The 21418-nt window shown below is 37.1% G+C and overlaps 3 protein-coding genes across 3 annotated transcripts; 1 reads left to right on the forward strand and 2 right to left on the reverse strand.

Moving 5' to 3' along the window:
* Window positions 1-1310: 1310 nt before the first annotated feature.
* On the reverse strand, window positions 1311-10043 carry LOC111574446 (guanylyl cyclase-activating protein 2-like). The gene is made up of 4 exons (XM_023279038.3): window positions 9508-10043; window positions 8826-8975; window positions 6127-6226; window positions 1311-5286 (listed from the first exon to the last, which is right to left on the reverse strand). The coding sequence occupies exons 1-4, from the start codon at window positions 9706-9708 to the stop codon at window positions 5135-5137; spliced, it is 603 nt and encodes a 200-aa protein (XP_023134806.1). The 5' UTR covers window positions 9709-10043; the 3' UTR covers window positions 1311-5134.
* Window positions 10044-13599: 3556 nt separating this feature from the next.
* Window positions 13600-18116, reverse strand: guca1g (guanylate cyclase activator 1g). The gene is made up of 4 exons (XM_023279183.3): window positions 17797-18116; window positions 17519-17668; window positions 16477-16573; window positions 13600-14032 (listed from the first exon to the last, which is right to left on the reverse strand). Exons 1-4 carry the CDS (start codon window positions 17989-17991, stop codon window positions 13911-13913), a joined length of 564 nt encoding a protein of 187 aa, XP_023134951.1. The 5' UTR covers window positions 17992-18116; the 3' UTR covers window positions 13600-13910.
* Window positions 18117-18581: 465 nt separating this feature from the next.
* LOC111574518 (enkurin-like) lies at window positions 18582-20992 on the forward strand. Its single transcript, XM_023279158.2, has 4 exons — window positions 18582-18625; window positions 20081-20226; window positions 20318-20541; window positions 20768-20992. Exons 1-4 carry the CDS (start codon window positions 18582-18584, stop codon window positions 20990-20992), a joined length of 639 nt encoding a protein of 212 aa, XP_023134926.2.
* The last annotated feature ends 426 nt before the right edge of the window (window positions 20993-21418 follow it).

The raw sequence follows: 21418 nt of genomic DNA on the forward strand, positions 1-21418 counted from the left end.
TGTCAGAGGACCATAACAAGTATTTAGTATTTAGCATTTATTTTACTTCATTATTTCCATGCTGTGCTATTTTGTCTTTCCACTATTTTTTGCAAAAGGAAATATTGTAATTTTTACTCCACTATATTGATCTGACAGCATTTTTAAGATCAATATTTGAGCAAAAGAATAATGTAACAGCACACAGTTAATTAAACCAGTTTCCTGATCTTTTTGCTTCAGTATGTATCAGTATCATTATACAGTATGATCAGTATATAGTCAGGCTCATATTTCAGATGAGTAGTTAACAGCTCCACTTAATCATTTTTTTCCCTTTAAAATTCTGACATGGCTTCATTTCAATAAATATTCCACGTATTAAAGACTTGAAGAAAAAATAGGCAAACAGATTTGTAGGTATGAACTTTTTTCCCCCCTTTTCTCTCCCATGAATCATGTTTGGAGCCCTCAGCTTTATCTTCTGTCCTTGAATATAAACTGGACATTAAGTAGTTCAAACTGCAGCAGCTATAACAGTAACATCCTGCTGACACACTGATGCTTCACTATTAATGACCTCATTATTGAACATATGATAATATGTCACTCAGAGAGACCAAATCAGGACTTTTAATTTCGTATTGCACCTACATATTGCTGCTCTGCACTTTTACTTAAATAGAGCTTTTATTTGTAATGGAGTCATTTAGTTTCTTTCCGTGTCGCGTTGGTATTTTTAGTTCAGTACAGGATCTGGACTGTTCTACCTCGAGAACCTTTGACTGCAAAGCTTTAACCTCTCTTAATATTCTTAGCCTTAAACACTCTTTGCATAACAGTAGTCTCCATTGGCCTCACAAACACCCAGCCGTTAACACACTTTAGACTTTTTAAAATGTATATGTGTTTGTACAAATTCAAAATCAGTTAAACAAAATTACAGTTAGTTACTATGTTGGTTATTTAAATTGGGTGCTAAAAGCAGTGCATGTCTGTAGTGTCTCCATGAGTTTATTGTACCAGTCGGTAAATAGTCTTAAAGGCTAAGAATAGTAAGTCAGGCTAAATCTGTGCAGTAAATGCCCCACCAGGTCTAAACAAAGTGACTAGAGCAGTGTGTTGACACTGAATTACAGAGCACGTCTGACTGTATTCTTGGATGTGGTAAAGGTAGCTCCTCCTGGGGCATCCTGACGTGTTTCCAGGCCAGATGAGATATTTTTCCAGTGAATTCTAGGTATGCATGCAGCTTTTCAAGGTAATATATGATACATTATAGCTGCAAGGGAAAAATTCACTCACTAAAACACTGAAATAGGAGAGGAATGTATGCTTAAACATCTCTTTATTTTCAACACAACAGGTGTGTTGAGAACTTTACAATATTTACACCACATCAGCAGTTGAGCCAGTCAGACAGTGGAAAGGAAAATGTGGCTCGTTGATTTGCTGCAGTTATTTTCTTCAATATTCATCTTCTGATAAGCTTTTAAAACAGATTAAACTGTTCAGATCAGTGTTTTTAAAGCACATATGCAAGAAGAAACATGCACTCCAGGCTTTAAACCAGGCACACAGTGATAAGACATTTACAAACAGCAGTAAACATGTAATACACAAGACTTTTATGATACAGCAGCGATTTTCAATGCAAAATCTCCCCTTCAATGAGATTTTTGAGCTGAAAAACAGACATAGTTGACATCAGTTGACAAACATTTGTCCTAAATCCCACGAAGCAAGGTAGTCAAAATACAATTAATACTTTTCATGTTTCTCAAAGGATTTTGATCATCAAGTTTTGTTGGCTTGATGATGAGACAAACCATTCCGTGATCTGATAAGTCACACTTAGTTGTGGCTAATGTGCTTTTCTCTGCAGGCGAATCTGTAAAAGAGTGACATCTGGGGCTGAACCAAATATACAACATCCTGAAAAAGCAAATGATGCTGCCAGGAGTTGTTCCACTGCTCATGGAGTGTCTCCTAAACGTAACTTTAGACCTGACATAAAACATGACGCTGCAGATGCACTACTGTTCAAAAGTTTGGGGTCACCCAGACAATTCCATGTTTTCCATGAAAACTCACACTTTTATTCATGTGCTGACATAATTGCACAAGGGTTTTCTAATCATCAATTAGTCTTTCAACACCATTAGCTAACACAATGTAGCATTAGAACACGGGATTGATGGTTGCTGGAAATGTTCCTCTGTACCCCTATGGAGATATTCCATTAAAAATCAGCTGTTTCCAGCTAGAATAGTCATTTACCACATTAACAATGTCTAGACTGTATTTCTGATTAATTTAATGTTATCTTCATTGAAATAATGCTTTTCTTTCATAAATAAGGACATTTCTAAGTGATCCCAAACTTTTGAACAGTAGTGTACATTGCAATGCTTAAAACAAAATGTGCTTGTAAGATTCTCAGTTGTCCACACTTTTTAATGTCTTCATTGATAGAGCTGTAATTGAAGCAGGACTTTATGGTGTTTTTCTATTCCTGAATACTTTCCAATGGTGGTTCCACAACACGGTTGGAAGTTCTTAAATCTCCAGTTATCCTGTGCTATGTGCACCCACAATGCTGGACACACCTCAGGAATAATCAGTGCTACAGTCCAGTCTGTACCCAGTTCTTTTATCCTGTAAAAAATGTGCAAAGTCACAGCCTTTCAGAAACGCCTATGAGTGTTTTTCTATGTTAGGTATGAAGAGCAATGCAACCGTCTGTGCAGCAGACCGATGCATACCTGTTGCAGGGTGAGTTAAATTGTGTTTTTCCACATTGGTTGAAGATATACACCGCCCGTCCAAAAACAAAGTTGCACACTGTAATATTTTGTTGGACCACCTTTAGCTCTGAGAACGACACACATTCGCGGTGGCATCGTTTCAATGAGCTTCTGTAATGTCACAGCATTTATTTCTGTCCAGAGTTGCATTAATTTTCTACCAAGATCTTACATTGATGATGGGAGAGTCAGATCGATGCACAAAGTCTTCTCCAGCACATCCCAAAGATTCTCAATGTTCCTGAGGTCTGGACTCTGGGGAGGACAATCCATGTGTGAAAATGAAATCTCATTCTCCCTGATCCTCTCATTCACAATGTGGCCCCCATGAATCCTGGCATCATCATCTTGGAACATGCCATCGGGGAAGAAGAACTCCATTGATAGAAAGACCTGGTCATTCAGTATATTCAGGTAGTCAGCTGACCTCATTCTTTGGGAACATAATGTTACTGAACCTGACCAACCCCAGATCATAACTCTAACCCCCACAGGCTGGTAGGTACTAGACATGATGAGGGCATCACTTCACCTGTCTCTCTTCTTACCCTGATGCACCCATCACTTTGGAACATGGTAAATCTGGACTCATCAGATCACATGACTGACCACATTTGTTACTCGAAGATGATGGTCCACCACTATCCCTCAGGTTTTAATAATGCGTTGGATGGTTCTTAACCTGATTTTAGTAGTTTCATAAATCTCCTTAGTTGTTTTCTTTGCTTGATGCAGGCCAATAATTTGACCCTTGACAGACTAAAGTCCCTTCCATGACCACAGGATATGTCTTCTAACACAGTTGTTTAAGAAATGAGACGCTCCTCACTGCATCAGCTAGGGTTAAAGAAGTTGTTGCAGCTGAAACGCATTCATCACTGCAGTAATTATCCAATGGAAGGCTCCTACCAATTTGCTTAGTTAAATCCAGGTGGTGACTTTTTTTTTGGACAGGCAGTATAATTGGCCTTTAGGTCGATGCTGTACTTTCTGTGTCTGCAAGCTTGTGAGATTTCACATAGACCTTTCTGCACATGTGCAGACCAAAATTTGTATCCATATAACTATGCAACGGCTACACTGTACTTCCTCAGCAGTAGCATGTCTGTGTGGAATATGCAGATACGACAAATACACATGTATGCAACAGAGTCCTCCAAGCAGAGTCCCACAGACTGAAGCAGTAGTTAAATGAAGCTTTGTGCGATATCATACAGGCACAGAGTCAGGGTGTCACATGGCCCTTTTCTGTACAGTTGTTTACTACTGAAGTCCAGCCCACCCATCTAACGTGCTTTATAACCGAAGCAGTGTTCATTCATTCTGCCTGCTCCACCCTCACCACATTGCTGCTACACCAGCCTCTAAAGAGCAGCAAATCTCCCCAACCTCCTCCTTTTTAAAGGTTCGATATCATAACTCTTACAATTGTACAAAGAGGGCTGCAGCACACCTCTGCATCTGCACTGTTGGGAACATTCACATCTTGTCATATACCATCTCAACAAGCTGCAAACCTGAACTGCTCATTCGGAGACACGCTTTCTAATCGGTAGAGGAAAAAAGAATAAAAGTTGTTTGTCATGTTTTGTGGGACTTTAGAATGCAGATTGTTCACACGTGTACATTGAAACTATGTAAAGTGGAGTTTGTGTCCTTGTTTCTGTGTTACACTGTACTCATGTAAACGGTGTGAATCTCAGGCTCTGCTGGGGCTTTGTGATCTCAGGGACTGTCAGTGTCATGCTTGCTCAGATTGTTCCAGAGCATCACTCTAACAGAGTCACCGGCAAACACAAATGCATGCCATTCCGAAATAAATGGTTAAATCTGACCAAATGTCCTCTCTAAACAACAACTATGTATCCATTAGTGTCTGTGTTGAGTACAATCAAGGCTTCATACTTTGTGTCTTCAAGTATGTGAGAGTCCACATGGCATAAGTTTCATCATGTCCCCAAGTCCACAAGGATATAAATGGACCCTGTTTGTGTGTAGTCCACAATGTGTCAGCACAAAAACTACACTATAAAGGCAGTAGTGTGTGTGTGTGTGTGCGCTACTGCGTATATATGCAACACAATCTTCCAAGCGGACTCCTGCAGACAGGAAAGTAGTATAATGACAACAACTAAGCATCACTGGGGATCTGTCTGTGTATGACAAAGTATAATCAAGGATTTAGAATACTTGTGGGATTTCTAATTGTTCACAACAACCAAATGAAGGGTGAAAAGTCAAGTGTGTGTGATTAGATATCTCCAATCCTCATTTTCAAAGACCTCAGGGTTTCGTTCTGCTCCTCGCAGATCAAATAGCACAGTTCGGGCTATTTTGGCAGATTATTATCACAACTCGGTGTCCAATCGTTTATCATGACTGGTTATCTTCTCCTGCTTTTCAATGAACCAGTCTCGAGGCCGGATGTCCAGCTGCAGCTGATCCATCAACCAGGGATCCTTCTCAGCTCCTTCAACAAACTCCTCCAGAGAAATCTCACCTGGACGATTCACACAGAGAACACAGTGATGAGAGTGAAAAACACGGGTGGAAAGTAACCAAGTACACTCAAGTATTGTACTTACGTGAGTTACTTGTGCTTTACCTCAGTGTTTCAATCTTGTGCTATTCTATATTTCCACTCTACTACAATTCTGAGGAAATATTGCATTTTATACTCCACTACATTTGTCAGAAATCTTTCTTTAGATGCAGATTTGACACAATGGTTTAATACAGGTAACTGTTGAATATTTTCATAGTTAATTTTTTAAAATTAATTGTGTGATTATAGGCCTATAATTTGGGGAAGAAAATGCTCCTAAATAATCTCCAAAGCAAATGTCCCAGTTACCTGGTTTATTTGCAAACTTACTGGACTTTTACTGGCTAAGTTTCTGTCCTCTCTTTCCCAAAATGCCAGAAAACCCCAGATACAATCCAGACTTTCCAGAAATTTTGAGAAATACATCGAAATTATTCAGCTCATTAAGAAGAAAAAACAGCAGATCATGACATTTAACCTGCTGGAACCAAGACATGATTGGCATCTTTGCAAAAAAAAAGAAGTTAAATAATTATATTAAAAACTAATTGACGGTTAATTATCTGTCAGCTGAACAATCAGGTAATCTTCTAATCCATTCAGGTCACCTTGTATTTATTGTTTGGTAGTTTAACTTAACACGAGAACTTTGCACATTGTCTGAATGATGCAGCAGAAGTTAAACAGCTGCATGAAAGGAAAAATACGTCAAATCTGTCCTGACTTTCTGCTTGCATTCCATTATTCAGAATACAAGTCGGTATTACAGCTTCAACTTTGCATTAGTCAACTCACAGTCGTCGTTTTTGTCCAGCAGTTGAAATATTCTGTTGCAGATGTCGTCAACGGTCTCAGTGGTGTCCTCATCATTGTGGCTCTTTATTGTATAGATGATCTGCACAGAAGGAAAAAGACAGAAATAAGCCACATTGGTGCAGATGTCAAACATCTCACTGAACATGCAAAACATTATGATGATATTCTTACTAGTACACTGTAACCCACTTTTATGTGTTTGTAAGAATTATTGTTATTAATTCTCTGCTTTTTCATGTTTTATTAAGAGTTCAAATGTATAAATTCTAAGTATTTTAAGGGGGACTGAGTGCAACCAAATAGGTTTGTGTTGTAAACAAAAGCCAACAGCAACTAAAAATGACTGAAAACAGAAGGTGAAAATGACTGAAAATTGCAAATGTAAACAACTAAAAACAGCCACTGAAAATGATTCAAAGCAGCAACAGACAACTACAGTAAACAGCCACTCAAAACTGTGACTGTAAATGAAAGTACAGAGAGAAAGAAAACAACTGAAAACAGCGACAGAAAATAGTGATGAAGACACATCAGAAAATAGCGTCTGAAAGCAGTGACTGAAAATCACTGAAAACAGCAACTGAAAAAGACAAAAAACAGCTACTTTACACAGCAACTGAATGGAAGTACAGCGACTGTAAACACGAGAAAACAGTGAACTGAAACAACTGGAAAACAGCAACTGAGAGTAACTTGACACAATTTTTTAAAAAGTCTGAAAAAGTGTCAAAAACAGAAACTGAAAGTGACTGACAACAGTGACTGAAAGTAACTGAAAAACATGAAAAAAATAAGTGAAAACAGTGAGTGGAAAAGACTGGAAACAGCAACTTAAAACAACTGAAAACAGCTACTGAAAATAACTGAAAACAGCAACTGAGTGGAAGTAAACAGCAACTGACTAAATGCAAGAAAGCAGTGAACTACAAGTAGAAAACAGCAGCTGAAAACAATAACTAAAAAAACTGTCTGAAAATAGTGTCAAAAACAGCAGTGACAATAGAAACAGTAAATGAAAATAATGACAACTACTAGAAACAGCAACTAAAAATGACCGAAAAACAGAGTGAAAAAGACAAAAAACAGTAACTAAATGGAAGTACACAGTGATTGAAAACACTGACTAAATGTGAAAAAAAACAGTGAACTAAAGTGACTGGGAAACAGCAACTGGAAACAGTGACTTGAAACAACTAAAAAAAAGTGTCTGGAAAAAAAGCGTCATAAACAGTAACTAAAAATGACCGACAACAGTGACAACAGCAACTGAATGACAGTAAACTCAAACTGAGAACACAGTGGCCCCACATGTAGCTTAAACCCTGGTCTCCTGGGTGAACATCTCATGTCTTGTGGCTCATTTTTATACAAACCAAATTATTCTTCTTATATGTACTGTGAAAGAAATTCACTAGGCAGGTGCAAGGTGGCCGAATGTTTACAGAAACAGCCCTCTAATGAGATGTTTCTGTTTCCATTGTGGTGTCGATTTTGACACATTTAACCCTCCTGTTGTCCTCATTTATGGGCACCAAAAAATATTGTTTCCTTGTCTGAAAAAAATCCAAAAATTCAGCAAAAAAAATTCCCCAAATTTCTGAAACTTTGCAAAACCTTCAGGAAGAAAATTCCAGTAATTCCTTAAAATTTTTTTAAAAATTCCTCCAAATTTGGCAAGAAAGTTCTTGTAAATATTTTCAAAAAATGAGTAAAAATCTTCCAAAAAAATCCTAAAAATATCTAAAATGATTACATATATATCAGTAAAACTTCTAATATTTTCTTTAAGAACATTCACAAAAAAATCAACCAAGATCCAGCGAATTTCGCTGGATCTTCTTCAGAAACATTTTTAACATTTCTTTTTTCCACCAAAAAATGTTCAAAGATTTCCCAAAAATGCTGAAAATGTGGACATCAGAATTTTCACTGTGAAAATATGTTTTTTTCCACATTTTCAAACTTTAAAATGGGTCAATTTTGACCCGCAGGAGGACACGAGGGTTAATCAAGACGTTAGCATCAAAAACATCAAAACAACAGCAAATAGTGGACGTTACTCCAGTTCTGAGTATATCAAACGTCTGAAAGCAGCCTGAAAGAGCTGCTACGAGGACAATTCTTGCTGTCAGAAGACATACACAGGTTCCTGTTACCTTAAACAGGTTCCAGCAGTGGAAGACAACCACATATTATTTCATGAATACAAATTTTACACACATGTTCCCTGAAATAATTAGAAAAATATCTACGAACTCCTAAATGAGTGACAGTTGTATTGGAGGAAAGTGCAGCTTTTCACTTTGTCCAACCTTCTTTTCATTGTTTGTAATTTTATTCAATAAAATTAATCAAAAACAAAACAAAAAGTTCACTCGTTGGCCATTGGAGGATTTCTGAGCCCACAAACAAACAATTATATCAACGTCACATTAGGAGCCTTTCACTTTAAAAGTCCACGTTTCCCTGAAACAATGGAAAGTCTTGAGCTCATCCCAGATCTCCACAAACAGATTGACAGCATCTATTCTTAGAAGTAGGTTAAAATAGCTGCAGCGGAATTAAGGGAAACGTGTAGTTTAGATTGTATCATTCTAGAAAACCTTACAATGAACCCTTTTATTGCCAGGAAAATGTTACATAGTAAAAACGAGATTGTGATTATCGTTAATTCTTACTTGGAGAATGTTTTTTACTTCTTCCCTCTCCAGACAGCCGTTTCCGTCACCGTCATAGATTTTAAAGGACCATCTCAGTTTGTCCTCCAATTTTCCTCGAAGAATCAGATGAACGCCGGCAACGTACTCCATGAAGTCGATTTTACCGTCCTGAAAGGGAAACAGAAGGACAGACGGATTAGTCACTTCTGCTGACTTCCAGAAAGGTCTGACATGGTGCAAGTTTGAGGAAATACTGACCATACAGTGACTGATTTATCAAATGATACAGAAATGAATAAATTCCCCCATTTAATTCCATCTTTTCTCTGCTGTTTCCACTTTTATCTCTAGATTTAACAATAAAAAAACACCACAAAAGTAGATTTTGGGAGAGAAAACAAGAAATATGTCCCTAACAGTGTTTACATCAAGTGCATTTGTCCCATTTGATATGAAAATATGACTGAGGCAAAAGACTTTATTTTGGAAAAACTACTATAACTTTATTGAAAATTCAATAAAATTCACTAGAATGCAGGAAATTACATGTTTCATACTGAAAAATACAACAAAACAAAAAAAAAGCAGAAATTGGTGCATGAAAATTGACCAGAATGCAGGAAAATGGAGTGTTTGACGCAACAGTTCCTTGAGGAGGAACCCCAGACCTCAGTTTAATGCGTTTCCAAAGACACGTTACCTTATTTGTGTCGAAGGACTGGAATAAATTGTCCATATATGCGGATTCTTCCTCTGTTGAGCTGCTGTTGACTCCAAAGATCCTCTTGAACTCGTGTAAGTGCAGATTTCCACTGGGACACTCGAAGATAAACTTGCGGTAGAGCTTCTGGATGTTTTTAAGCGTCACCTCCTTGTCCACGGTTCCATGTGTTTGACCCATAATCTCCAGAAAAAGCTGAAGAAATTTGCTCAAACAGTGAAAAATCCAAATGGGAGTTATCCCGCGGGTTCATCACTGCACACTGACCGTGAACTCATGACTCGTGCCGCCAGCAAAACAGTCTTTGTGAGTCTTTTCAGGACAACCTGATGGATAAATCCAACAGACTTACCTGCGAATTACTCCAAATCCACCTCAACTACGCCTTAAACATTTCTGTCTCCAAAACTCTAACAAACCAGCTTTACATCATGATGAAGGAAAAAACTTTCTAAGTCATTAATGAGCATTATTAAGAGACAAGTCTGCTGAAGAAGAGCGTCGCTGTGGTTTTGGTGACGGAGTTTATCCACTGATGCTGTCTGGGAACTTTTCCAGTCTGACCTGCTGGTGAAATTAGACGTTAATCTAATTAATGCTGTTAGAAAACACTCACAATCCCCATCCACAACTAAACCTCATCTAAATGTAATAATCACCCGAGAAAAAACGTTTATTTCACAAGAGAGAATTTCTGAAACAATAGAGTCATTTAGTGGAAAACAGACAGAGATGTAAAGATGACATTATTAATATTGGAAATAGTTTTATTCTGTACGTTTATTAAAAGCAGAATGTCTGATTCCATTAGAAAATCTAAATACAGCCTTGAATTTTAAGGGATCGTTTGTTAGTTTACATATGAAGAGTCAAGTTCTAGTGTGCAAATGTATCTTTATTATTTTTTGGTTAAATTAACATTTTATATCACCATCACTGTAACATAAATTTAATTGTAATTATATCTTTCAAGTATAATAAATATTTTCATTTTACTTACCAATTTGGCTGGGGTTTTTTTTTAGGGTTAACATGAAATTTTAATTTTTTTTTCCTGTGATTTTGCTAGTTAGTATCTGTAATTTTACAAAACTGTGTAAATCTTTGAAATAACAGTAAAGTGTTTTTTAAATAGAAAGATAATGATTCCTTTCTTAGTGTAGAAATGAGGAGTTTCCTAATAACAGATCTGCTTTATGTATCTTTCCCATGCGACTGTATTTTAAAAATTTGGGTTTGGGTCATTTTGTGTCCCATTTCATGGTCTTTCTCAGTGTCTTTGTGGTCATTTTAGTCTCTTTAGTGTCCATTTTGGTCATTTTTTGTTGCATCTCTTTGTAGCTGTTCTGTATCATATGGCTGTTTTATGTCTCTCCGTATTACTTCTCTTAATTTTTGCCTCAATTTTGGGTCTCACTTTGCATGTTTTATGTTTATTTCTCAGATTTATAGTATAAACAACCATTAAAACCTGCTCAGTAATTTGTCCACTGGCCGTTTGGATGTTCAGCTTTTGCTGCAAACACAGAAACTCCACTGTAGCATCCAATAACCACTTTATCAAACTCGTTGATCGCTTTCTGTGACGTGAATGAAGTTGTCTTCTCCACACACACTCTTTAAATCATCACCTGAAACACAAACTGATCAGCAGCCTCAGATTTAACTTGGATTTGGTCCCTCAGATGTTCAAACTCTTAACTTTGGTGCCTCCTGGTGGCAGAATCAATCAGTCAAACACACTGGGCTTGATGACAACAGAGGACAATGCAACATGAAGTATATAAAAGATATTATTTATTTACAAATAAATGCATATATGAGACAAATAATTTTTCACTTTCGATCTGACACCTTTTCCCAGATTAGTACAAAAATACACAAATAAAAAACATTCGGTTTAATACGTTGTTTCAGGATTCTTAGCAGAGTAGCTAACTGGAAAGTGGAACATTACACAAATCTCTGGGTTTATTGAATAATTTAAACTGTCTAAATATGTGGTGAGGGTGTAAGCTGTGAGTTTGACTTTACCAAATAATCTATCAGTCCCTTTTTGTTTGAGTAGAGTAACGATATATCTACAGAGAATTATTACAGTTTGAAGCTCCCCCCAACTCTACGGAGCATTTTGGTGTCTTTCAGCTCATTGTTTTGGTTTTCAATACACAATTTTACTGTTTTGGTTCAGTTTTAAAGCTCATCTGCCCAATTTCGAGCAAACCAAGCCCTTTTGTGTGACCTTCCCAGCAATAAAATGGCAAATAGACAACTAGTAGCTAAACACGGTGGAACATTTAGCAGCTAACGAATTGGATATTTCCTTGAGGAGCTGGTGGGGACCAAAGTGGAGCTAAAAGAAGACTGGGTGTTGGGCTTTTTTACCTTTACTATTAATGAGGAGATCAAAAATACAAATGCTTATTGTCTGCTTTATATATGGAGACAAGAAATTTAGTTTAATTCTTGTCAAATGTCTTGTTTCAGTTAAACACAAGGTCTGTTTAAGTTCACTTCCTGTTTTGTGTATCTTTGAGGTTTAACATGTTGAATGCTTTTACTTCCTTGTTAATCTCTTTCAAAGCTGATGTTCAAATGCATCATCACTTCCATTCGTGTTTATTCGCTATCACTCTTTCCTGCCTTAGTTGACACTCTGCTGTATAATGCATTATGATTTTTATTCAAGCACTCCAGCATTGTATTTGAGTACAAATACTCAATGCAGAGAAAGTGAGCCTTATTATACTTTATATATTATTACTTCATGTAAAAGCAGGATTTTACTTTTTTATTGTGGAATCTCATTTTGATCTATTAACTACAACTAAAGATTATCTTTAATCCACTGATAATTTCCTCCATTATTTGATTCACTGGTTTGTTAAAAATCAGCATGCCTGTCGTAACGGTTTAGTTTTTTTTAAGTTTCTGCTGTACTGTATAAACTGTTGGGTGGTTTGATTTACAACAATACATCGTATAAGTTCATTGTATGGTTTATGTACAAAAATCTTAATTTGTAAAATAACTAAAGCTGTTACATGATTGAACCGAAGTAGAGGTAGAAACTGGTGTGAAAAGGAAATACTAAGGAAAGTAAAAGTGTTATGTGTGTATATATATATATATATATATATATATATATATATATATATATATATATATATATTATATATATATATATATATATATATATATATATATATATATATACATATATATAGTGTATTACATCATGTTGTTCTTTGTTGGTGTTTTTTTTGTTTTTTGTTTTTTTTGCTTGCACTTATGTCATAGTTGTGTGCTTGTTCTTATATGTTCTTATATATTTAAGATTAGATAATTAGGAAACCTTTAGATAAACTAATAAATAAAGAATACACTATTCTGAGTTTTTGCCACAGACTGTATATAAAAGATGGACAAAGCTTTTGGATCTGAAACGTGAAGCCAATTCAAATAAACCTGCATTCTTTCTATTAACCAGCAGGGGGCGACTCAGTAAGTCCGATTGTATAGAAGACTATGAGAAAACGAGCCTACTTCTCACTTGATCTGTTGCCTCAGTAAATATTCTCAACATCCTATTCTGAGGAAAACAGATGATAAAGCTGGGTTTGTTTTAGCGTTAGCAAGTTAGTGGCAAGTGTTTTGAAACCTCAAATTCCAGATTTGAGGTTTCAAAACAGTAGTCTGCAAAGCAATAGTTAACATCTTAGTAGCTTAGTATATTTTTTGTATACAGTCCATAGTTTTTAGCTTGTTCTGCAGCCCCAAAGTAGCCAAAAAAAATCTATTTAAACTTAGTTATATAAAGTCTGATGCTTTAAATCACCATAACAGCACAGACAGAAAAATGAAATGGGTTATATTATTAGTAGATTAGCATAACTACCCTCAGCAGAGGCATTTGTACTACCAATAGTGTCATAACTTATTGTACGAAGACAAAATGTTTAAACACTTAAATTAGAAATAAAGAGCTTATTTGAAATAACTGATTATATCACATAAATATGGAATGCTTCGGTTTTTGTCTATTTTTTGGGAGAATTTTTTTTTTCAACATTTAACATGGCCATCAAGAAATACAAGAATCCAAACACACAACAACTGACTGTACTGCATTTACAATTTTCTGTAAATACTGGGTTTCCACAGACCACGGGGCTTCCAGCACAGCGAGGACTCAGACCAGCCGTCAAAATCCCGGCAGCAACTGCAGCCGTGAAAAAAAGTGCACAGCATCCTCCCGCTTCAAACCACAGGAGGCTCAACGTGGAGACACAGGTGAACCTTTTAAAGTCAAAGTGAGAAGACAGCATCTCTGTCAGCCTGGAAACAAAACCGTGTGGGTGGTGAACCCACTCGGCAAGAGATCAGGGCAGTTTCCCGCAGTTCTGGATGACCCAGCCGGTAGCGTTGACATCCAGCTTCAGCATGTTCATGACCCACTCGTCCTTCTGAGCTCCCTCCATGAACTCTGACAACGTGATCTGACCTGCAGGGAAGCAAAGGCAACAATGAGAACTTGGCAAAAAAGAGAGATGAAAAACAGCAAAAGTGGAATAAAATCAATTTGTATATCTTCATTTTTTATTTATCTGCATATATTTCTGTTGTCAAAATGTCGATGATTTACCTAAAGCAACATGCATGCAAGAAGCTAAAAGTGCGATAAAATCATGAGTAGCATTTAAAAAAGCTGCTGAAAATATAGATGCAGGATCTCACATACAAGCTCCTCATGACTTTAAACTAGTCTGTGGCAAAGATAAATAGTTTAGAACTGCACTTCTCACAATAATTTGGATTTTTGAGCAGTCAAGTAAAACAGCTTTGATGAAGCGGCTAAAAAAAGATGCTCTGAAGTCAAAGTGATTTGTCCTGGGTAAATAAAGGTTTTGGCAGAAATGTAAAATTTAGTCACAGTAGCACAAACACATCAAATTGGACAAGAAAAATTAGTCAATAGAGCCAACAGTGAAATCTGAAATAATCATAAAAACATTGTTTTACCTGAAATGTAGCTGATATTTGGCCTTGTTTTATATAAAGTGGACATATTTTCTTTAAGGTTGAGTCACCCTAACAAGAAAATTATGTTTTATTCTCTTAATGTATGTTTATGTGCATTAAAAGAGCTGTTATCATTTCTCCTCTACAAATTAGCCATGAAGTCATCCCTTCAGGTTCGAGTGTAAAGTCCTAAGTTTCTTCACTATGTAAAATTATACTTATTCTTTGGGTAACAATACAGTATTTGCAGATATCATAAAGCTGGTCAGGATACAATTTGGATGTTTTTAAAGCCTCCAAACACAAAAAATGACAAATTTACACCTACTGATTGGCCAGAAACTGTTACTGCCTAGTGGTCTTTGAATGTACCATGTATGAGTTATGGTTCTCTCTGAAACATTAGCCAAATCTTAGTGTAAAATTTCATCAAAATCCCTCCTTTCTACATATCTAATTCAAAAACTTTCAAAAAAATAAAGCCCTTGCACCAAATCCTGTAAAAAACTAAACTTCTGGCCTCCTCATGACCGACTTAGCTGTGACCAGCAGTCAAATGGTAAAAATTCTGAGATTTTCTTTTTGAAATGCAGGCAGTGTTTACACAGAGCAGAGAGGAGATGACACGGGAGACTTAGTGGAAAATAAAACAAACTAGATGGCTAAAAGAATAGTACACAGAGGAGCAAGTTGTTGGATGATACATTCAGCACGGCGAAATATCTTTCTAGAGTTGATGAGCAGAGTGTGTAGAGGCTGTAAAAATGTAGATGGTTAAATATCTATGTTCAGAAACTTCCTCATCAAAGCTGTAGCTAAGTCACCATTCTGACAATGTTAAATAAAAGGTGGGGAAGCTTGATGTCCAGGCAAAACTGAGAAAAGGTCATTCATGCTTTTATTTCTTGCAGGGTGAAGAAATGAATTCTGATGAGAAAACATACACACTTGTAGATCTCTGCACTGGTTTACAGGTAAACACAAAGCTGAATTTAAAGTTATATAAACTGTCTGTACGTCTCTCAGTGGTCAGAGCCCAAAACACACCAGACATATTTACCGAGTTCAGGCCTGATAGGTGTTTCAGGCATTTTAGTTCTTATACTGCCCCCTGCTGGACTCAGCTGCTATTGGAGCTTAGATTTAATGCCCCAAATCCAGCTGTTGTTAAAACATAACACTGTGTTTTACTTTAATTAATGTGCCACTTTTAAAGATTCTCATAATTCTGGTTTAAACTTTCACTTTTACTAAAGTTGTCTAGACTTTAAGTCGTTTTCAGCTCTCTCTGTAAATCTTTTTTCAGTTCTTTTAACAAAAATTTCAATATTTTCACTGTTTTTTTTTTCTTTTTAAGCATTTTAAGATTATTTATATTTACTAGAGGTTGGATTTCGATTTTTTATATTTATCACAACTCTAGATTTAGATTGTTCTATTTATTATGACTTTAGATTTACATTTCATACCTATGACTTCCTAACTCTGTTGCTATCTTAGTGTCTAACTAACTTTTTGTGAGTGCTATAAGCTTCAGTTACCAGGACAAATTCCTTGAGCTCACTTGGCAATAAAGTTTTTTCTGATTCTGATTCTGAAACATTGAAACTTTGGACTCTATTGATCAGAGAAGCTTGGAGAATTTCAAAATACAGTAACAGTACACTACATTCTGTGTCTCCAAATCTGCAAAACTATTTATTTATGTTTAATAAAAACATTAAATTACAGTAAATAACCATCTTAAAATAATGAGTCAGTCACCCTGATGTTTTTGATGAAATGGAAATAAACAAATACTGCAGCCACACTTTACAATCTTTGGAAAATGGCACAATTGTGTTTTTTTACCACAGATCCTGGTACATTCTCATGCAAACACAATCACATTGTTGTCTGGCTTTACCAAACACACTTCTTACTCACCGTCATGATTCTGGTCGACTAGCTCAAAGATTCGGTCGCAGATTTCGCTTGGGGTCAAACTGATGTCGGTCTTCTGAAGCTTGATTTTGTAAATAATCTGCATGAGATACATGAAATTTGTCTGTGATCAAAACCATCAACTATCAATTGAAGTTTGTTTACTAAAACATTCAGTTGTGCACCACTGACAGTGATTCAGACACGCACTCCTGTCTGTTAATCTGACGGCATCTAACTGTTTGGGGAACACTGTTTATACATTTCAGCACTAACTAGGCTTCAGATTTAGTTTTCTGATTTATTAGCACATAATTATGTATTATGTAAACCTTAAAGTCATGTCCGATATCTTGTGTATGTGGCACTGTGGTGTCTGAAAAAGCTGTCCAAATGACACTATTTTGTCACTTTAACAGATTTATAAACCCAGTAATGTTGGAAATCACATGTCTGAAAAGAAGGCTGCTTTTTTTCAGACGGGCTGAAAAAAAGGGTGTCTTCATTCATAGACATATCTGAGAGTTGACATGTCAACTAATTTCTCGTTGAAGAAAGAAATTAAAAGAAGAAAATGTAGTATTTTTGATTGGCTCTAATATGTGCCAAAGTACTAATAATATAATGCTGCCTGAAACAATGAGGGGATTAAATGTTTTTATAATATTAACTAATTCCTGTCAAGCAAATCAGCCCATGTTGATAGCGAGCTAATTTTACGTGTCCGAATTTAGAAGTGGCTTACAGTGGAGATGTTCACTTCAGGAATAGCCTGACTAGAGACCCCGCACTCATCTAAGACCCTGTGAAGCTCCAGTACATGAACCCTGGCCCTAATCCCAGTCATTAGGGCACTATAGTAATCTGTCCTGAGAGGATTTGTGTTATGAAACCAGGTAATTTTTTGACAGTTTGATATTAGCTGACTTTATCCTACTGCACTTTGGTGCTCATTTTTAAAGGTTTTCCTGCACAAACTGCAAAAACAAGGCACGAAAGTAATGTTTTTCCATGAATAGTTGCTATCTAAAGAGGTTTCTCTCACCCTTATGATACGTTTCACCTCCTGTCGGTCCAACCTGCCGTTTCCGTCCTTGTCGTACATCTTGAAGGACCACTTGAGTCGATCTTCGAGATTCCCGCGCAAAATCAAGTGAAGTGCAGCCACATATTCGAGGAAATCCAGAGTGTTATCCTGCCAGTAAATAAACCAGAGTTACACTCACAAGAACTCTTTAAATCAAACTTTATTGCAAGAAGCTGCTGTGAATTTTAAGAGATAAGATACAAGACATTGTTGGTCCCAATGGAAATTCTTTCTACCTTATTGGTGTCGAAGGAGCGGAATACGGTCTCGATGTAGAGCGACTCCTCCTCAGAGCTGCTCGGGACCCCGAAGATCCTCTTCATCTCGTGTAAGTGCAGCGCACCGCTCGGACACTCCTTCATAAAAATGATGCACAGCTCCTGAATCTGGGCCAGATCCATTTCCTCGTTGTGGCTTTCTTCTTGCCCCATTGCGTCCGATCAAAGAATTCCTGCTGCGATGTTTTGAATGAAGGTTTCTGGCGCCTGTCCTCAAGTCACGAAGGCATCTGCTCTCACTGTTCAATCACACTAAAGAGCTTTGCACTGATGTCCAGCCTCCCTCTCTCTGCAGAGCACAACAGGTTACTAATAGCTTCAGCTAATCTTATTAACCAGTTAATCACTTGATCTTTAGTCAGCGAGCACATCTGAGAATTTGGCAAAACTCTTCCAACGGAGGGCCAAAACAGAGATCACTCAGGTGTCTACTTAATTGTAAAACAGGTTGGATCAATTTAATCAACTGGCTTTGATGTCCGGTAGAAAAAAAGAAAACAGCTCCAGCTCTCCTCGGTAAACATTACTTAGCAGGAATGTTGCACAAAACAACCAGTTCTTCTGTCTCTTTGTGTAATCCAGACTGATTCCATGAGATCAGGACTGTGTTTGGTTGGAACCATCTGCTGCAGGACTCTTTGTTCTTGTTGTTGTTGAAGACTATTGTTTATGTCTCTGGCTGGATGTCTGGGTTTACTGTCCTGCTGCAGGATGATCAGATTCCTCCTTAAAGGTGTTATCTGATGGATGACAACCTAAACACCTCTGTGGTAGAGATTGGTCCATGGTAGGAGTGTGTTTAAGGAAGTTATTTTAACAACTTACTAGCAACGAAAGGAACAAGCATAACAGTGGTTTCTTGTCTTTGAAGAACTAATTTGAAGGTTAAAGTCATAAATATAAAGCTAATGGAGTAGCTGACATCAAGAAATGATACCGGTTCCTAGAAAAGGCCAGTTTGAAGCAGGACTTTAACACAGCGAGCAGGAGTTGCAGTGCAGGTTGAGCAAGACAGTGTTACGCCCCCTGGTGGTCTTATACCTTCCCTCATTGTGACCCTTCCTGACCACGTTTCATGTATGTAACTGGCTTGTTATCTTGACCAGGATTGGTTCCACGTCCTCCCTGTGCTCTCAGCTGATTGGAGCTCCAGTTCTCCTCCCACTCCCCGACCACCTTCGGGTCTGATTGGACCACAGCCCAGTCCAGTCCTCCAATCAAGGTGCAGCAATCATGATAACCTGTGTTAAATTGTGCCTCAAGCTGTCATGTGTATTCTGTGTAAATCTGTAATCACTCACTACTCTCTTCAGTTATCTCTTGCCAGTGCACTTTTTCATTTGCCTGCTAATCATTGTGTTTGTATGTTCCGTACTCAACTAGAACCATTACTATTTTTTGTCCCATAAATGGTCTGAGGAAGTTCTGCAAAGTTTTACTAATGTTTTCTGTGGGAAGTTTTTCTTTTGGTTCCCAGTTTGTTCTTCCTAGGATACCTGAAAACATTGTGAAAATGTTTGGTGATAACATTGTCAGACATTTTTGACTTAAAGTGAATGTTGCACTAAGAACATTCCTCCTTTATTGTCATTTTACAGATTCTATAGTCTATCAACAACAACTTTAAAACATCCTCAGAACATGTTCCACCATTGTTAATATATTTAATTACAGGAAGGTCTTAAAATGAATGCAAACAATGTGTGTCCTCTACAAAAAAAGCAAAATGTTCAACCTTCAATATATTACTTTACAGGGTTGTTCTAAGACGTTCTGTGTAAAAACAACAACAATAACAACAAAAACATTCTGTCATCTGAGGCCTTGATGACGTGGGAAACATTTTTTTAAATGGTGGTTTAAGAACATTCTTCATTAGTTATCATAAAACATAATCTGTGTTCTGAAAACAGCCACTGAATGCTGATATTTAAACACTGTATGAATGTCACAGGAACATTACTGGAAAAGATTCAATTTCATCAAACATTCTTTTTACAGTGTAGAGAGAGAGAAATGTGGCCATGTGGGTAGAAGAGTGGGGGAATGACCAAACCCATGATTGTTGCGTCCAAGACTACAGCCCCTGTTTATGGGTCGCCCACTCAACCAGCACTTGTTTTCGGTCAAGGACATATATATAATGTCCTTATAGAAATAAGCGAATGTAGCAACTTTATCTTCTTTCGATTTTATTTTATTCATAAACCTCAGATGAAGTGATTGTGTGCTCTTTTTAAAGGTATGTGTCCAAGTTCAGACCAACTGTTGTTCAGGAGAGCAAGTTAACCAAGGATGCAATGAGAACGATGGGACCAGCAAAAGTAGAACTGCCATCTCCAGATAAATACCTCAAGAAGCCTTCAAAAGAGTCCAAACCTCTTGAAGGTGAGTTCATCTATTTGGTTATTTTATCAGTGTCTGGGTTCATGAGATGATTAAAAGTTTGTTGCCTTCTTATGTTTTTGATTTCTTTCAGTGACAGAGTGCTCCAAAGATGCTCATAAAACCTACACCTGCACTGAGAAGAAACCACCAGTTCCTTCAAGGACTGACAACCCACTCATTCACACCAAGAGGGACTTTATAAAGACAGCTACTGCGGTGCCAAAGAAGCAACAACCTATGTGGGTGGACACCAACACGGGACACAAGCAGCCTCTTGAAAACTCAGGACTTGTCCCAAAGTACATAAAGAAAAAGGTATTTTCCAACAGTACTGCTCAAATGTTTTCTTTTAAGTCTGTTACAACAGTTAGATATGTTGTGAAAATGTTAAATATCACTATAGTAGATCCTTGAAGCCAGTACAAAAATCAAAAATGCATTCCTATCTTATAATTTATGAATTTAAAGATCCATTTTGGGGCCTGATTTCAAATTTAAACAGGTCCATGTTAAATATAGGCTTCTCTGTTCCTACCGGCAGGATTATGGTAAAGTACCTGCATACCTACAGCAGCGCAATGAGGAAAAGCTGAGGGCTGAGGAGGAGTACAGCAAGTTTGTTCAAGAACAGAGGGAACAGAGAGCTCCAAGACGTCTGCCAGATGAGGAGCGACGAGGAGTTCTCATAAGTGATCAAATCCACAGCACTGAATGTCTCCACTTCCCCCTTAAGTGTAAACATCAGATAAAATACCCATCAATTTAAGTTAAATTGTTGTCAGATGATTTCATTTTGAATTTTTGGCAAATCAAATCCAAAATTATCCATGAAGCAATCTCGTTTGCACTTCATTCTATTGACCACTAGATGTCCTACTCGAGCGCTGTGTGTCACTGAAGCCTGGCGTAATGAACCATGTTTTGAAAAAAGTGTCAAAGCTTCAACAAAGCCTCAATTATCCAACAGTTAGCAGTGCTACATTCTGAACAAACATACATACATATAGATACAATACAATACAATAAATTCAGTTGCCAGATCTTCCTGAAATCCCTCTCTGGGATCTGGGATTATCTGGGGTTTGCTGTTTTTATCCAGTTTGTCATCAATGGAGGTAAAAGTATTGCAGCAGTTTAAAATGATCAATACCAATGTATTATCAGTAAACGTTATCACATCAGTATCATTAGC

The sequence above is a fragment of the Amphiprion ocellaris genome, chromosome 1 (assembly GCF_022539595.1).
Source record: "Amphiprion ocellaris isolate individual 3 ecotype Okinawa chromosome 1, ASM2253959v1, whole genome shotgun sequence".
In the NCBI taxonomy this organism is placed as follows: domain Eukaryota; kingdom Metazoa; phylum Chordata; class Actinopteri; family Pomacentridae; genus Amphiprion; species Amphiprion ocellaris.